At 51.3% G+C, this 16,921-nt stretch overlaps 2 protein-coding genes across 5 annotated transcripts in view; both read right to left on the bottom strand.

The window, feature by feature from the left end:
* Positions 1 to 6,057, bottom strand: part of Tmem63a (transmembrane protein 63A) — a 37,266-nt gene extending 31,209 nt beyond the window's left edge. Inside the window, exons 1-2 of one of the 3 annotated variants that reach the window (XM_038348982.1) lie at positions 6,019 to 6,057; positions 1,168 to 1,367 (exon numbers count right to left, since the gene is read on the bottom strand). In XM_038348982.1, coding sequence (XP_038204910.1) covers positions 1,168 to 1,353 — 186 coding nt within the window. In that variant the 5' untranslated portion in view covers positions 1,354 to 1,367; positions 6,019 to 6,057. Of the gene's footprint in view, positions 1 to 224; positions 510 to 1,167; positions 1,368 to 5,885 lie in introns of those variants that run through there. The other 2 variants (XM_038348983.1, XM_038348984.1) reach the window with 2 other exon arrangements.
* Positions 6,058 to 8,970: 2,913 nt separating this feature from the next.
* Lefty1 (left-right determination factor 1) lies at positions 8,971 to 11,889 on the bottom strand. 2 transcript variants are annotated; one of them, XM_038350124.1, is made up of 5 exons: positions 11,640 to 11,889; positions 10,515 to 10,557; positions 10,311 to 10,412; positions 9,879 to 10,124; positions 8,971 to 9,334 (listed from the first exon to the last, which is right to left on the bottom strand). In XM_038350124.1, exons 1-5 carry the CDS (start codon positions 11,887 to 11,889, stop codon positions 8,971 to 8,973), a joined length of 1,005 nt encoding a protein of 334 aa, XP_038206052.1. The 2 variants fall into 2 exon arrangements, with proteins under 2 accessions (XP_038206052.1, XP_038206051.1); XM_038350123.1 differs by having other exon boundaries at positions 10,311 to 10,557.
* Positions 11,890 to 16,921: the final 5,032 nt, after the last annotated feature.

Consider the following 16,921-nt stretch of genomic DNA (forward strand, 5'->3'; position numbering starts at 1 on the left):
AGGCCAGGAGTTCAGAGATCAGCTTCAGCAACATAGTGAGACCTTGTCCCTTATGAAAAAGAAAATCACCCCTATGGGCACAGTCTAAATAAAAGTGACTTTCTTCCTAAGCAGCTACCCAGCCCACCTGGGCTCTCCATAGCGCTCTTCAGGCCTTCACCTTTGCGCAGCTCTCTCCATCCTGAGGGCATAGACCCCACCCCCCTTTCAGTATACTGCCATACCTTGCCTGCTCCACACTCTTGGCCAAGTCCCACAAGCATGGAGAACTGTTTTTCTCCTGCCAATAGGATGGTGCTGAGAACGAATAGTAAGGATTCCTTTTTTGGCAAAAGCCAAGGTGAGAACAAGCAGTTTCCTGTAGCAGACCTGACGAGCAACAATGTAGCGAATTTTAAGGGCAACAATGTAGACCTCGGCTGTAGAAACCTTGTGAGGTCAAGTGTAAGGTCAAGAGACGTGGGTGTGGGGCCCTCTGCCCCTGCTGGGCAGGAACTGGGGTCCTCTGACTGCCTCCCCTCCTTTCCTAGCTTTCCTACTCAGCCACCAGTCCTGGGCAGAACGCCACCCTCCATCTATCCCATTCTCTACTCCTAGATGCTAGAGTCAAGGGAGCCACGGCTCTGGCCGGGTCTTAGGAAAAAAAAAACCAACAATAACAGTACATGTTAATCCCAATAAATCTAAACTAACTGGGCTGGGATGTGGCTCAGTAGAAAAGTATGCACAAGCCCTGGGTTCCATCCCTAAAACACACACACACACACACACACACACACCTCAACCACTGTTGAGCCATTGCAAAGATAATAACACCTATTTCAATTGGAGGAATCTTTGGGAACATAAAGTCGACATTAAAGAAAGGGACATGTACCCCCTAAGGTCAGCTTTAGCAATCTATTTCTGGCCCTCAACAGCCACCCACACTGAGGGCCAGTAAGACAAGACAGACCTGGCAAGTGGCTCTGCAATCGGGATCATGATCACACTGCCACACAAGACCCACGTCCTCTGAGGAAGGAATCACTACAGTGGTTCCAGACCTCAGGGTCTATCTACCACATGCCCAGGGTCACAGAGCACACACGGGTGTGTGGATCTACCTCACGTGCGGTTCCTAGACGGTCCTAGAGAATAAGGGGTTAAACTGAGAGAGGACCTTACCAGAAAGCAGATGACATCTATGAGCAGGACAGTGGGGATGCCTCCGAAGGTGACACCCTGAAGCACAGTGCTGTTCTTGGCTGAGCTGTAGCAGTAGGAGTCATTGGGATGGTCTCCAAGGCCCAGGCGCTCACTGATGGACACCTCCTTGGATGGCCAGGGATCCAGGAATGGGGAGCTGGTCATCCTGCCTTCTCTCCCTAGGGAACAAGAAGTATATGGGGCTGGAGAGATGGCTCAGAGGTTGGGAGCGCTGCCTGCTCTTCCAGAGGTCCTGAGTTCAGTTCCCGGCAACCACATGGTGGCTCACAGCCATCTGTGATGGGGTCTGGTGCCCTCTTCTGGCCTGCGGGCATACACGCGACAGAGTGCTGTGTACATAATAAATAGATAAATAAAAAAAAGAAGTATAATATCAGGGTGGGAACTTTCCGTTTCCCCAGCCAGGGCTGCCACAGCCAAAGGTAAGTGTATGTCGTCGGCCCTCCTCCCTCCACCATGAAGGTGGAGCACCAGAGACCCTCAGCACAGAGTCGGGAAAGCCGAGCACCGTATCTCTGCGCCTGGTAGAGTTCACAGAGACTGGGAATGGCCCAAATGGTCAGACTACATGACCCAGCTGGGTACACAATGAGCAGATGCCCTGAAAAGGGGTAAATGAGGCAAAGGGACGGGGTGGTCAGAGGTAGCCACTGCTGTGGCAGAGGAGGTGCTGAAGTTCCTCTAGCCTCAAGTGCTTCTGGGAAAATAACTCCTTCAAGAGTCCTCAGGGCATCCAGAAACAGGCAGGAGAAGGAGAGAAGGCCACAAAGGCTGGAAAGAGGAAACCTCAGACACTAGTAGGTGAACATCCTTCTGAGCCAAGGACAAGAGCCCTCTCCAACTATCTATCCCCAGAATGTCAGAGCTGGGATCTCCAAGACTGATTGTACTTGGAACCCAAGTTTTGAAACTTTATGACTACTTGTCCCCCAAACCAAGAAGCTGGATGAAGCAAGATTGAGCCTCAAAACCTGACTCTTCGCCTGGTGGTAGTGGTGCATGCCTTTAATCCCAGCACTTGAGAGGCAAAAGCCAGCCTTTAATCCCAGCACTTGAGAGGCAGAAGCCAGCCTGATCTACTGATCTACTGAGATCTACTTGAGAGTTCGAGGCCAGCCTGATCTACAGAGCAAGTGCCAGGGCAGGCTCCAAAGCTACACAGAGAAACCCTGTCTCAAAAAACAAAAAACAAAACAACAACAAAAAAACAAAAAACCTGACTCTTCACTGTTCACAAGGTGCTGCCCTAAGAGAGGCAAAAGTGGGAGGGACAGCCAGAGAGGAGAGGCCTAGGCCCTCTCCTGGGCGAGGCTCAGGGCAAAGCAGGCCCCTAGCTCCTCCCTCTTCCGTCCACACCTCCCCCCCCTCCCCTCTAACAGAAGGCTCAGTGTTTCAAGCAGACACAGCTGCAGGCTATGGCACCCCTGGAACTCCTGGCAAATCTAATGGAACTCTCTAGAGTCTGTCCCCTGGCACTGGAGACTGGGGACTTTGGTGCCCAGGTTCTGGCCTACTCTACACATAATTTATGTGTGGAGAGTCATAAGAAAACACCTTCCTCCTTAGGCACCCGCCTCCCCAAATCTGCTGAAGTTACAATCCCTAAAGGACTTCCTCAAAGTCTACTTCTACCTGCTACAGAGACCAAACCCAAGTATTAGGGACAAAAAAAGGGGGTGTAGAGAACTGAAGCCCATGTCTGAGCTACCTAACATACTAGTAAAGTGTTTGTGGTAGGGGAGGGACCCCAATTCTGACTCGTGACACTGCTGTGCCGGGGAACACACACACACACAAAACTCTCTCTCTCTTACACACACAATACACACACATACACACATACACACACACTCGCACAGTGCAATGAGGTTGATAGCAAGTGAGGGGAGGGTATGGGGGTAGAGGTTCAATTCCAATTCTGGCTCCTGGGACTGTTATGCTGGGGAACACACACACACACACACACACACACACACACACACAATGTGCCTGACAGGAAGTGAGGGGAGGGTGGGAGGGAGACAGGCCTAAGAATGGATCACTTTCGTGTCCTATAAGGAACTTGCAGTGGCTGGAGGAAGAAGTTGTGTATGGTGCTATAGCCATTGGTTAGTGGTTATGAACAGTCATGAATGTCACCTCCACCTTGAAGCTGCTTTGTCTCATTTAAACCTCACCCAGGAAGCAACCCCAGCACTCAAGGAGGAAATAGGAGGATCGGGATTTTAAGACCAGCCTTGGCTACAATAGAAAGCTGAACCCAACAGACTTGGCTCCAGGCTCAGTGCTGACACCTCCTGAGGCTTCTGGTGCCCTGGCGCTAACAGAAATCTCCACATAAGGCTGTTTCAAAGAAGAAAAAAGCGACCAGGACATCAGTACTTCGAAACATCCCTGTCTGGTGATGCAAGGCCTTCCATTCATCATGCTTACCAGACACTGTAGAGAGGAAGGACTGTGAGAGAGGTCCTCAGTTGGACCAGCCCCCCACAGTTCCCTAGTTTCAGTGAGTCTAGCTCTGCTAGGCTGTCCACTTTGACCTGCCCTTGCAACACCAACCCTCACAAACTGTCCTATAGCAACACAGATGCCCCCAGTGTCATGTAAGTCACAGGGGAGTCACCCTCCTCCAGCTTAGGAATCAGAACAGCAGTCCTTGGGCACCCTGTCCTACTCTCTGACCTGCCTGGATGTCTCTCATCCCACAGGCCATTTCCTGGCTTTGCCCAGTGGGTCTCCTCCTACCTGGCTCTTCACCTAAACCCCCAGATCTCCACCAGCTGCCGGTGCTCCTCTGTGCTGCCCCGTTCCTCTCTCTTCACACAGCCCCGCCAGCTTCCTGCCTCTTGTCCCGTGAATCAAGGCCCTGCTAAAATCAGGAGGGTTTCTCTCCCACAGAAGCACAGTGGCTGTGGGCTAGAGGTGGCATCCACCCCAAGCCAAAGCCTCATACAGACCCAGAGGGCTTCTGCAGCACCGCATGGTCTCCGGTCCCCTAAGGCTAGAACTGGGGAAAGGGAACTGGCCACAAAGCAAACAAGGAGGGCTTGGGAAGAGAAAGGGAAAAACATCCTCATAAATGCTCACAAAGGGACATTGTTCCCGGGAAGGGAGGTGCTGTAGTGGAGCTGGGGTGGGAGGAGTGGCTCACCAAAATCACTGTTTCAGCTGCTTGGAGAAACAGAGGCCTTGACACCAGGAAGGTTCCTCTGGCTCCTCTTTCCTAACAGCCCAGTCACACTTCTAAGTCATTCTTCTCTTGCCAAGCACATTTCCAAGGACAATTTACAAAGTTTGTTAAAAACTAAGGGAGGCGGGTGTGGTAGTACACCCATTTAATCCCAGAGTTCAGGAGGCAGAGGCAGGTGGTTCTCTGCGAGTTCCAGGCCATCGAAAGAGACACGCAGTAAGACTCTGACTTAAGGAAAGTCAGACTGGAAAACCAGACAAAAGGAAAGACCTGAGAGCTCAGCCAGCAGGGAGGGTGGCCTGGGCAAAAAGAGGTCAGACCCAGCTTCTTAGCCAGGTTCTGCCTTTTGCAGACACCAAGCGCAACCACTGTACCCCAGCGTCCCCCAAGGGCTAGAATCAGGGAAATCAAACGCAGCAGAGCAAACATGGAAGACTTGAAAAATGAAAAGAGGAGGGCACCAAGGGAAGGCAACCTTTAAGACCCACAGTCTTAGACCCTCAGCTCTTCCAGCCAGGGGCCACCTGCCCCCACCCACAATCTGCATGAAAAGCCAGAGGCTGTCGCAGGAACACTCCCTAGGCTCTCAATGAGCCAGCCCTTTCTCGCCTTCCCAAAGGAACGTGCTCTGAGAGGGCAGGAGGAAGCGCACCCATCGAGGGGCAGCCAGACCAAGCTCAGAAGGCTTTCGGGTGGGGAAGAAGCCAAATTAGCCCCCAGGGCTAGGAATAGGCGGCTCTGAGCAAAGCACGCCTAGAATAAACGGCAGGCCTGTGCTCCAAAGACTTCGCTAAGAGAGAGGGGCAGGGGGCGGTCTTAAAACAAACAAACAAACAAAAAAAAAAAAAAAAACAATTAGTCACTGTGGCCTCAGTAGCCTTGCCTAGGTGCACACCCTTAGCAATAGTCAGCATCCCACATTCAATGAGTATACTCATACACGAATGCTCAGTATTCCACCATCTCATCTCCACACACACACACACCCCCCAAAAAAAAACTCAACGGGGCTGGCCCTGCGAACCAACTAGAGCTTCAGGACAGAAAATGTGTTCCCTTTTGCAAAAGTCCCTACAACTGTTGGTCCCTGCCTGGGACTAAAACTCCACCCTACCCGAGGTCTCAAGTAGCCAGGCTGATCAGGTCCCAGGATAAGTTGTCGAATGTGGTTCCTTTACCGTCGCAGCTTCCCCTCCTCCCCCGCGCCTCCCCCCGGCCTTCCCCAAGTCCCCAGGTTTCCTCGATCCGATGCTACCAGGGCAGGAGTGGTCACCAGGATGGTACAAAGCCCGCTTTAGCCGGGTCTAGCCTCGTAAAGAATTAGAGAGGGCTCCGAGGCTGCCCGCCGAGTTAGACAGGGAGATCGGACCCCGCAAACAAGCTCCAAAGCCCGCGGAGGAACAGGGAGGGAAGTCAGCCACGCAGTCAAGGGCTGTCAGGAAGTCCCAGCGGCGCGGGGTTTGATTGGCACTCTCTAGCCACCTACCCGGCTACTGCCACCCCGACAGCTGCCAGGGTAGGCGACCCGAGGCGTCCGGCCCCGTGTGGACCCCCGCCGGCACATCCTGGGAGCGGCAGGGCGCGACCTCCCCCCTGCTCGGCTCCCCTTCCCACTTTACCTGCGGTGGCGGTGGCGCGGCGCGCGGGAGGGGGGTAGGAGTGGTCTGGCCGCACCTGGAGGGGCGGGGCAGCGTCCCCACCACTTAAAAGTTGCAAAGTGAAACTCCGGCGCCTCTTGCACATGCGCAGAACTGCGTCTACGCCTTCCTTAATTTGGACTGTTCGCCGGCGCCGGCGCCAGCTGGACCGCGAAGACTGTGCGCCGGGCAGTGAGCCTATATGTGGTTCTCTAACCCTGGTCCACGCGTGGCCGTCCTCACCGAGGTCTACGGTCGGGATCAAACCATCTAAAGCGCACAAGGCCGGGAAAGGACGTCTCGGGGCTGACTTTCCTTTGTGCCCCAGCACATCCCCATTGAAGAGGACACTGGGCCAAGTCTAGGATGGTCGGCGCTGGAGAGAATCTGCAAACGTTCGTGATCGGCTCTGTGTGGGGTTGAATGTCCCCAGGAACTTCATAAGCTGGCCCAGTTGGGACGCAGTGCGGGGGAGCACCGGGGCACAGTAGACCTACCCTGCACCAGTCATCTGTAGCCACAGAGAGGACCGCCGCGGTAAGGAGCCAGGACCTTGGAAGTTCCAAAGCTATGTCCTGCCCTAAATAAAATACAGCATTTCTAGAGTTCCTGGGACCACATGTTACTGTTCCGGCCCGGGCCACCAACGTTGCCAACTGCGACCAAACACGCTGAGCATCCCGTGTGTTCTGAATGGGACTTGGAGGTTTCCAGCGAACCAGCGGCCTCTGCACCTGCCTTGCCCCCTCACCCAGGGCAGGATCGTCGCTGGATGTGCTGGTGAATGGAATGAGGACTGTGGCCCGGCCACTGCTGCAAACTACCCACTTGCAGGCCTGTTTCCACAAGGAAAAGAATGGAACCAAAGCTTGCTGTGGGGTCCTTGCCAGCACTACCCAACTTCATGCCGGAACTGCTCCTCGTTCCCCAAGGCACAGCTTTGCCCCTTCTCTGACCTCGCTTCCATGCCTGGGCTTTCATCTTCTACTGTAAAGACAAAAATATCCTGGCAGCTTTCCTGTCCCTGATTCTAGCTGGTGGCTATCTGAAACAGGGTGTCTTTCCTCTCTCCGTTCTCCTCCCTCTGACTTCCATCCTCTCTCCCTTAAGCGCCTAGCTAGCAGTTATTTCCCAGAACTTTCTTCTGTCCTTGTCTTCCCTTAGCTCTGCCTGGCCACGCCCCTGCTCTGCTACTGCTTTGGTTAAAGACCCCACAGCTAGCTGGCTTTTCTAGATCCCTGGTTATCATGGTCCCCTGGTCATTCCTCTGGCTCCTCAGATTGGTTCTGTCTGTTCTCCCTGCTCCCACCCCACACATCTTTAGTCCTCACTTCCTATCTTTGATGATGATGCTGGCACCTGCCTGACCTGGGTCCTGGGGTCTAGCCCCAGTCCTGTTAGGATGGTGGCACCACTACCAAAGAAAAGAATACGTTAGGACCCTTGATAACGGCAGAAAAGGCTTTCTATGGCTGCTCTCCAGTAGGTGACTCAAGGTCCAGGGAAGGCCGTAGTGTGGTGGTCAGGGTGCCAGTTGACAAAACAGAATGCAAGCAATGAACTAGGGGCTGGAGATGCAGCTCAAGTTGTCGGAGTGCTTGGGTAGTGTGCACGAAGCCCTGTGTTTGATCCCTAGAACCACATAAGTCACCCATGGTAGTACAAGCCTGTAATCACAGTACTCAAGGTCCAGGTCCAGACCAATGATGGCTCAGGGGGTAAAAGTGCTTGCCATGAAAGCCTGACCCCCCAAAAAAAACCACTGTTGAAGGAGGGAACCGGCTCCCAAAAGCTTGCCCTCTGACTTCTACAGCACGTGCTAGCTGGATCTCTCTCTCTCTCTCTCTCTCTCTCTCTCTCTCTCTCTCTCTCTCCACACACATACACAATTTAATTTTAAAAGTATTTAAGGTCATCTTTAACTACATATGGAGTTGGAGGCCATCCTAAGCTACATGACACTTTGTCTCAAAGAAAGAATAATGCTAAAATAAAAAACAAGCAGCTCCAACGTGTGAGACCCTGTCTAAAAAACAAACCCAAAGCGTGAGTTGGACTAGCCAGGATGTGCCAGTCAGTGTGTATAGCAATTATGAAATCGCTGGTTCCTTAAACCAGAGCCATGGATTTTAGGGATTGCACCTATTTAATGGATGAAGATGAGAAGGTGTGGAAGTCTTAGCTAACAGCTGTGTAGACTGGCAGAGAGATTTCAGAGGCTCCTTCCCTGGGCTGAGATTCTGCACTGGTTATTTCTACAAAGTCTCTGTAAACATGGTATCCTACCATGCTACAGACGATCCTGTAAAAGGCTCCCTATATCAGTCCAAGAGGACAAGAGGAGTGAGCCCTGTTCTAGAGTTATGAAGGATTTTTTTTTTTTTTTTGAGACAGGGTTTCTCTGTGTAGTCCTGGAACTGGCTCTGTAGAACAGGCTGACCTCGGACTCAGAGATTCACCTCCCTCTGTCCCTGTCTCAAAAACAACAAAACAAACAACAAAAGTTACAGAACAAAATGTATTTTATTCACATCTAGCAAAGTCCGTATTACCTAGGTTGAGCATGTTTGATACACTTGTGTCTTAGGGACAAAGTCAGGTCACTGGGGCTCGGTGACAGGTTAAGGAAACAATGGCAATTAGGAATTCTGTTCTTAGCTTACAGTGACTATACATGTTAAGTGCTTTAACATACAGTGCAGTGACTATAAGAACAGAGACGGCTAGGTAGGGCCCCCTAGTGTCCAGTAAGTCACATTCCTCATAACAAAGGTAAAATTTAGGGGAAGAGCCTGGACTCCAATACAGAGAGCTCAGCAAAGAACACAGACAGGGCATTAGCCCATCAGGGATTCAGAATCCCCGTCTCTCAGTACAATACAACACTTCGGATATACATGAAAGTCACATCGTTGGGGAGGCCACTTCCTTTGCCTATGGCTCCAGCCTTCTGGGTGTGAGAGCCCCATCCGAGGCACAGCTGCACTTCTGCACCCTCATGTTGGGCAGGCTGACCACCTGAGGCCTGGTTCTGTCTCCCTCCTTCATGCTGACAATCATGGGCAGGGAGGTCATCTCTGAGGCAACACACTGCCGTGGTCCCAGAAACGGCCACTTGATGGTCAGGGACTCAGGCAGCTGCAGGCAGCTGCCCACACACTCATAAATCAGGAACCCTGGGGGTTCAAGGATCCAGTTCTCAGCCCACTTCATCCCCTGCAGGTCAAGGTACATCTCTTGGCGACAGCATCGAGTGCCTTCAGTCACAGGCGCCTCGGGATCACAATTGCCTTGAGCCCTGTGGGAATGAGACATCAGAAGTCAGTTGAGAAGGCTAGAATAAGAGCCTCTGGGAGGGAGACTTAAGACCCAGCTCTCCACTGGGCTGGACGGTAGTGGCACAGGCCTTTGAATCCCAGCACTCGAGAGGCAGAGGCAGGTGGATCTCAGTGAGTTCAAGACCAGCCTGGTCTACAGAGCTAGTTCCAGGACAGCCAGAGCTATACAGAGAAACCCTGTCTCAGAAAAGAAGGAGGAGGAGGAGGAGGAGGAGAAAATCCAGGTCAAGAACTGGGCTGGGTATATAGCTCACTGGGAGAACACTGGCCTGTTGTGAAGCCCTGGGTTCTGGCCCGAGTGCTACGGCAAAGGAAACGACTGAATTGGATATTTATGTGGGAGTGAATAGCTAATAATTTAAAATTTTTTACTGGGGGCTTCCTAACAGTCAGAGGGACTTTTCTAAATAGTCTCACACTCTGAAACTTTGTCAGTTCACAGTTAAGTCAAATTACACATTCGTCTCTCGATTTCACTTATCAAGTTAACCCACAGCACCTTACCCGTAGTCCTTGAGATCCAGCGTGTGCAGCTCCAGCTGGGGCTCGCCCCGCCCCTCGCTGCCCGGCGCCCCTTGAGCAGCAAAACGGACCAATTTGTGTGCGCTCCACGTCCCCGGACCCAGATGCTCCCTCTGCACCGACACCTGCAGCAGCAGTGGCTGCCTCGGCCGACTCAGCTGCTGCCAGAAGTTCACTGCCTCCGTCACGTCGAAGGCCTTCCAGCCGCTCTCGTGGATGGACACGAGCCTGAGACACAGCTGCGCGTTAAACGAGGGGACTGGGAGACTGTCTCTAGCCTACTAGTAGAGGAGTCTCCAGTCCCGTCCTGTCCCCATCCCATCCTCTGCTGCTCCCCTCCCCCAGACAGAGAGAGAGAGAGAGAGAGAGAGAGAGAGAGAGAGAGAGAGAGAGAGAGAGAGAGAGCGCCTATACCTGGAATCGATGAGGGCTGTACGGTTAGAGCCGTCTTCACGGAAGCGTAGCCACTCAATGGTGACCCGAGCCCGGGCACTGTGTGGGGACAGCCTCTTTTGCCTCCGGAGAGCAGTTGTGGGGACCGGCTCCTGGAACAGCCGCAGCACAGCCTGCACTAGCTCGCTATTAGGCGGCAGCCGCTGCTCCATGCCAAACACTAGCAAGTGTGTGGAGGTCTCCGACACCAGGAACCTGCCTGCCACCTCTGTGGACAATGGACAAAGTCAGCCGGACCTCTACTGGCACCAAGACCCAAGGCCAAGGTTCCTTACTAATCTACAGGAAGAACTGGGAGCAGGAAGCCCATGAGCATGGGGGAAAAGAAGTACCTCTCCCTGCCTAGGAATTATAAATTTTGCAATGAGGCCCTGAATGCTAAAATAATCAGTGGAGTTGTGTCTTTTTTATTATCAACTGCCACCCCTGGTGGTGGCTTTGAACCCCTGTGTAATGAAGGAGCTGATGGGGTTCAAGAGTGCAGCAATGCAGGATTCTTTAGCGAAGGTTGCAGGAGAAGGTAGCTGGAGAGTACTGAGTCAATGATTCCTCCACAAAAGAGCCTGTGGACATCTTTATCAAGACTGCAAGAGCCTGGGGCAAATGTTAAGGGCTGTGGCATCCTAAATGGCACCAGTCACTGTGAACACCTGAGGCTCTAGGATAGCAGGTGGTCACCTGAGCAGCTAGCCGCACCTATCCTCAGCGGTCACCGCTATCACCTGTTCAGAACCAGCATCCTTATGTCTCCAGACCATAAGGTACCATAGGAGAGTAAATCTGGGGATGTGGCTGTGCCCTAGGGCTGATTCCAGCTGGAAGAGGCGGTGCTACCACGCAAGCCCTTGCTGTCTTGACAATGAGATACTTATACTCTCACTCTTCCGAACTTTCTGCTACCCAGGGCTGCCCCTACCCAGCCACTGTTCTCTGTTCATGGCAAAACAGTCCGCCACTATTCCAGATGGTGACCCCAGGAAGTTCTATGTGGCCTTGACCTCTCCTGGGGCTCTGTTTCCTCCATTCTCCTCCTCTTCTCTGCTCCTGAATTTAACAGCAAGTTCAGCCCCCTTTTCCTATCCCCAAGGGTCCTTCAGTGCACAGCCAGGTCCCCAGTGCCCGGACCCAGCACTCTCCCGGACCTGCTCCTTCTAATAAACCCCTCACTCAGACTGTGACCCCATGGCTTCCACTCTGAGTCCCACAAACCCACAGCCCATTGACACCACAGATGGAAGGACCTGTGAGCCTGCCTTGCCTAGAGACTAAGGGCAATGTGGGAGGGCTTACCTCGAAAGTTCTGACTGAACCTCTTCCCTCGGGAGCGGCTGGCATGGCTATGCTGTAGCAGGGCCACGTACTGAGCCCTCACATGGGAGGGGATGGTGAGCCCCTCCACATCAGCCTTGTCCAAGACCGGTGGCTGGCTAAGCTGCAGCTGTTGCAGTAGGCTGGCCAGAACCTGCTCTCCAGTCAGCGCTGCCCCAGAGCCAACCAGGGACAATACCCAGAATGCCCAGCAGAGCCACAGGGACCGCATGGTGATGCCCAGGCGAAGGAGTCTTGAGTCTACAGAGGGCTGGTGCAGACCAGCTTTATAGCTGGCCCTGGGGTAGGGGGGTGGGGAAGAAGGAGGAGAGAGGTCACACCCCTGGGACCTCCTGGGAGCTCAGCATGAAACAAGCCCCTGAGCCCTGAGGAGGGGCTGTCTAGAAAAGACACAAAGGCCTGTCTGGACTGAGAACATCTGGTCACCACTGTCTGTTAGTTGTATGTCTTAACACTGACTTAAGGGTGCCTGGCCAGTTAAGACATTCAGGGTAGGGGCAGGAACAGTTCAGTGGTAGATTACCTGCCCTGCACACATGAAGCCCCAAATCCAACCCCAGCACGGCTCGGGAGGCAGGTCCTGGAGATGTGGTGGAGAGCTCACTCTCTGCTGGGTGCCTGTTCCCAGTGTCTGGAATGTGCGCTTATAGTCTTGTTCATTGCTGCTTCCAAACCCTGGAAAGAACCAAACGCTAATCAACACCTGGGCTCTCCAACCGACTTGCTTCGCAGTACACCTGGCCAGGTGTTCAAAAGACTTCTGGGACTGATAGGAGCCAGCATGTCCTACTTTGGGTAGACCTTCCTTAGCTACAAAGCCTGGGACTGGCCAGTAAGAAGCTCCATCCTTTCTTTTCCTTGCTGTATAGAAATTAGAGTTTAAAGTCCACCCTCTCCCAATTTTTGAGCCAAGAGAATAATGACTCAGAGAAGGGGCAACATAAAGATCAATGCCCATGGCTGAACGGTGGTGGCACACACCGTTAATCCCAGCATTCTGGAGGCAGATGCAGGCCACCCTAGTCTACAGAGCAAGTTCCAGGACAGCCAAAGCTACTCAGAGAAATCCTGTCCTGAAAGACAAAAAAAAAAAAAAAAAGTGTCCACATACTCAGCGCTTTCAATATCTCTAGTTATTTTCTGCCAAGTTCTGCTCAGGCACCTAAAGAGAGCCAGAAGGACTCAATGCAATGTGCATGGCTGGAGGCGGGAGTGGGGGGAGTGGGGAGGGGTTGGTGGTGGTGGCTATATTCCAGAGTCTACTAAGCCCTCCCCAGGACAGAGGCCGAACACCTGAATGTGGATTTGTGAGTTGGTTGAAGAATTGTACTGGGACAGATTACACTAATATATTATTCGTTGTTTACCTGTGATTTGCATTACACCAGTATCTAGAGCTTTTATTTGCAGATTCTGGCGACCTCAGTCAAGGGCTAAAGAGAAAAGCCATAGTGGATTGCAAGACTTGCCGGTGTGTCCCCCTGGCTCTCCAGCAGGGTCTTCCTTTGTCATGCAGAAGAGCAGCTGTCTTCCCCACCACTCCTGACTGGGTCTGACCCAGGTCAGGCTTGAGATTGGAAAGCAGACCCCAAACCAGGTCTTTGGCCCATTCCGGGAGAGGGGACCCCTGGAATGAAGCCTGGTGCTCTCAACACACGGTGCCTTTCCTAACTCTAGGCCAGTGGCCCAGTCACGCTGGGAATGAGGGCTAAGGTAAGAGAGAAGCTTGCTGTCCTCCCCAGGGTCCCCCTACCACTCTCTGGCTCCTGTGATTTGACTCCAAACAGAAGCTGGGTGCCAGGTGAGGGCTGGAGCAGCACACTGCCATGGGAACAGGACGTCATCTTGGGACTTCCAGAGTAGAGACCATCTGGAGTAAGAGCAGACCCAAGGACCTCTGAAGTCAGCGAAGTGAAGTCCAGGGCAGTCTTTCCAGGAGAGCTCCGGGTGTCTGGGGTCCCCTCACTGGGCAGGCGCAGACATTTGTGTGTGATTGCCCACGAGTCACAGGCAGCCTGGCCGCACATCACGTAGTTCCCTAACCCCTGCCTAGGGCTGTATGGCCCTGCACTATTAACTTATTTGAAGGGATGAGCTTTCTAAATATAAGTTGACATTTTTTTATTCTTTTGAAAATAATTACAACTCAGCAACCTTCAAATCTATGAAAGTGAATATAGGAACAAACTGGTTCTTCTTCCTGTGGACCACCATAGCCAGTTTTGTATTTTTTCCCAAGCTGTGTTTTTAATTTATATATAGATATTTTTAAATTTTTTGTTGTTTTTATTTATTTATTTGGGGGTGGAGCCACAGGTTATGGTATGTATGTAAATGTCAAAGAGGACTGTTAAGAGCTGGCGCTCCTCTCTCACCATGTGGGGCCTGGCTGTCAAGCTTGGTGTCGGGCACCATTATTCATTAAGGCATCTCACCGATCCATATTTTAATTTTTAAAAGCTTTTGGCTGGGCAGTGGTGGCACACGCCTTTAATCCCAGCACTCGAGACAGAGGCAGTAGGATCCGAGGCCACCCTGGTCTACAGAGCGAGTGCCAGGATAGGCTCCAAAGCTACACAGAGAAGCCCTGTCTCGAAAAACTGAAAAAAAGGAAGGAAGGGTGGGAGGGAGGGAGGGAGGGAGGGAGAGAGGGAAAAGGAAAGAAAGAAAAACCTTAATGTATATACTGCACATTGAACACCTTCTTCCTTGCGCCCTCTCTACCCTCTCCTTTCTCTCCCTTCTCTCTTCCCATTGGTCCTCCTTATAACCCCAGGCAGTTCAACTTTCACGATAGATGTATACACACAATCTAGGAGCCAAAATGATAGCTAAGGTGCAGCATCTGTGTTTCTGAGACCACTTAACTCCCGTATATGCTTACCTCCAGTTGCGCCCATTTTCCTGAAAACGTCATGACTCCATTACCTGGAGAAAACAGTTGAACCTGCACACCCCACTTCCCTTTTCCGGTCCTCCGTTTTGAGACATCAAGGTTGGTTCCCTGACTCACTGTTGTGAACAGAGCTGAATAATCACTGGTGTGCCAGGATCTCTGTCATGCGCCAACCTCAAGTTCTTGGAGCAAATACCCAGGAAGGCTTTAACTGAGTCACGTGGAAATTTTCAAAATTTGTTTAAAGACACCTATGTACTGAGTTTCACGGTTATTGGACAGGTTTGCCTTCCCACCAGCCAAGGTTAAGCTTCATTTTCGTCCACATCATCAACATTTGCCATTTGTTCCCCTGCTTTTCCTCCCTCCCTTCCACCTACCTCCTCAAACCCCTCCCACACCCTTCCTACTGCTTTCAGGTTAATAGCCTCTTTTTTATTTGATATTTGTTACACATACGCGTGCACGCACGCACGCACACTAATATAAGTAAATACAGCCTGCTGGCCCTGTTGTTTTGTGTGTGTGTGTGTGTGTGTGTGTGTGTGTGTGTGTGTGCTTTCAGAGCTGACCCCTCTGCAGTGGACAAGCATAAGGGGCCCATCGTGGGACAGGCTAGTTCTTCCTCTCCTGCAGAGATGAGTTACACATAGTTCTTTGTCTAGGGGTGGGGTCGTATGAAATGTCCACCCTTCCATGTCGACATGTCTCCAGTTCTCTATTTTAAGCACTCCAGAGCACAGTCTCTTCCACCCAGAATCCCCTTCCCAGGCGTCAGCGAGCCTTAGGTGGATGGGTCCTGAGCTCCAGTTGTTTACCCTGACAGGATCCTCAGCCTCTAGGCAATCAGACCTTATCATGGCTGTGAGCAGGGTGGCAATTAAGACACAGTCATGACTTATTTGGTTATTTGTTTGTTCCAGTGCTGGGAATGGAGTTCAGGGTCTCCTGCATGCTAGACATGTCTACTTTCTGACACTAGCGAGCATGGTCAGACAGGAAGTACTACCATACCAACACACTACAATGTGCATTTCCTTTTTCTAATTTTTACTTTATTTTAGTTATGTGTATGTCCATGTGTAACCTGTCAAATCAACCTCTGGGTCCTTTATAGTCCTTGTAACAATGCTTAGGTGACTCACATTTCTAAATTCATCATCTCCTTTTGTTAGGTGCAAATGTAATATAGATCAACAAAATTCTGTCTCTTTGTGTCTCTGTCTGTCTCTGTGTCTGGCCTTGCTCTGGTTCTGCCACTGGGACACACTCTCTCTGTCTCTCTCTGTGTGTCTCTGTCTCTCTCTCTGTCTCTCTCTCTGTCTCTCTCTCTCTCTCTCTCTCTCTCTCTCTCTCTCTCTCTCTCTCTCTCTCTCTCTCTCTCCTCATGTTTTACAGGCTGGGTTCAAACTCATTGTGTAGCCAAGGATGACTTTGAATTTCTCATCTTCCTGCCTCTGCCCTCCAAACACGCATGATTTATTTAGTGCTGGGGATTGAACCCGGGGCCTAAGGCATGCTAGGTAAGTACTCTACTGACTAAGCTCCTTCCCAGACCTTTGCTAATGATATGAAGTTTTAAATCATGATCATGGGAAGTGAGGATGCACACATAAGTGCAGGTGCCCTTGGAGGCCTGGGGCTGGAGTTACAGGTGGCTGTGTTTAACCCAATGTGGGTGCTGAGAACCAAACTCAGGTCCTCTGCAAGAGCAGAAGGTGCTCTTAACCACTGGGCCATCTCTCCACACCTGCTAATAATAATATGATTCCTCTTTTCCAGAATTTATTTCTCTGGTTCCCTCCTTCCTCCCTTTCTTCCTTAACTTTATTCTTTTAATCTTATTTATTTATTTACTTACTTATTTTGTAGTACTGGCTACTATATGTTGGGCAAGAACTCTGCAAGTGTCAGGCCGTGGTGGTGCTCAGAAGCAGAGGCAGGTGGATCTCTGTGACTTTGAGGCCAGCCTGGTCTACAGAACGAGTTCCAGGACAGGCTCAAAGCTACAAACCCTGTCTCAAAAACCAAAAAAAGAAAAAAGAAAAGAAAAAAGAAAAGAAAAGAAAAAAGAAAAAGAAAAGAAAAAAGAAAAAAAAGGACTCTGCAGCTCAGCTCTGCAGGTGAGGTCCTTTCTTTCTACTGTCTGACTCATTAGCTATTATCTCCAGATTAATGCTAAGTAATGACAGTAATTATCACTATCTTGCTCGTGATTTTAATAGGATTCCTTTACTATTTCCCCCACTAAGTATAAACTTCATAATTGTGATAAATGCATTCTTATGTTAAGAAAATATCCATAGTAATTTTTAAAGTGGCCTGTGTGTGTGTGGGCGCGCGCATG

Source organism: Arvicola amphibius, chromosome 12, assembly GCF_903992535.2.
Source record: "Arvicola amphibius chromosome 12, mArvAmp1.2, whole genome shotgun sequence".
NCBI classification, from domain to species: domain Eukaryota; kingdom Metazoa; phylum Chordata; class Mammalia; order Rodentia; family Cricetidae; genus Arvicola; species Arvicola amphibius.

Coding starts and splice junctions, on each gene's coding strand:
- Lefty1 (XM_038350123.1), bottom strand. CDS start 11,889: ATGCGGTCCCTGTGGCTCTGCTGGGCATTCTGGGTATTGTCCCTGGTT. Junction 10,125..10,310: donor ACAGCCCTCATCGATTCCAG/GTATAGGCGCTC, acceptor GCTGTGTCTCAG/GCTCGTGTCCATCCACGAGA. Junction 9,335..9,878: donor CTGGATCTCAAGGACTACGG/GTAAGGTGCTGT, acceptor TCATTCCCACAG/GGCTCAAGGCAATTGTGATC.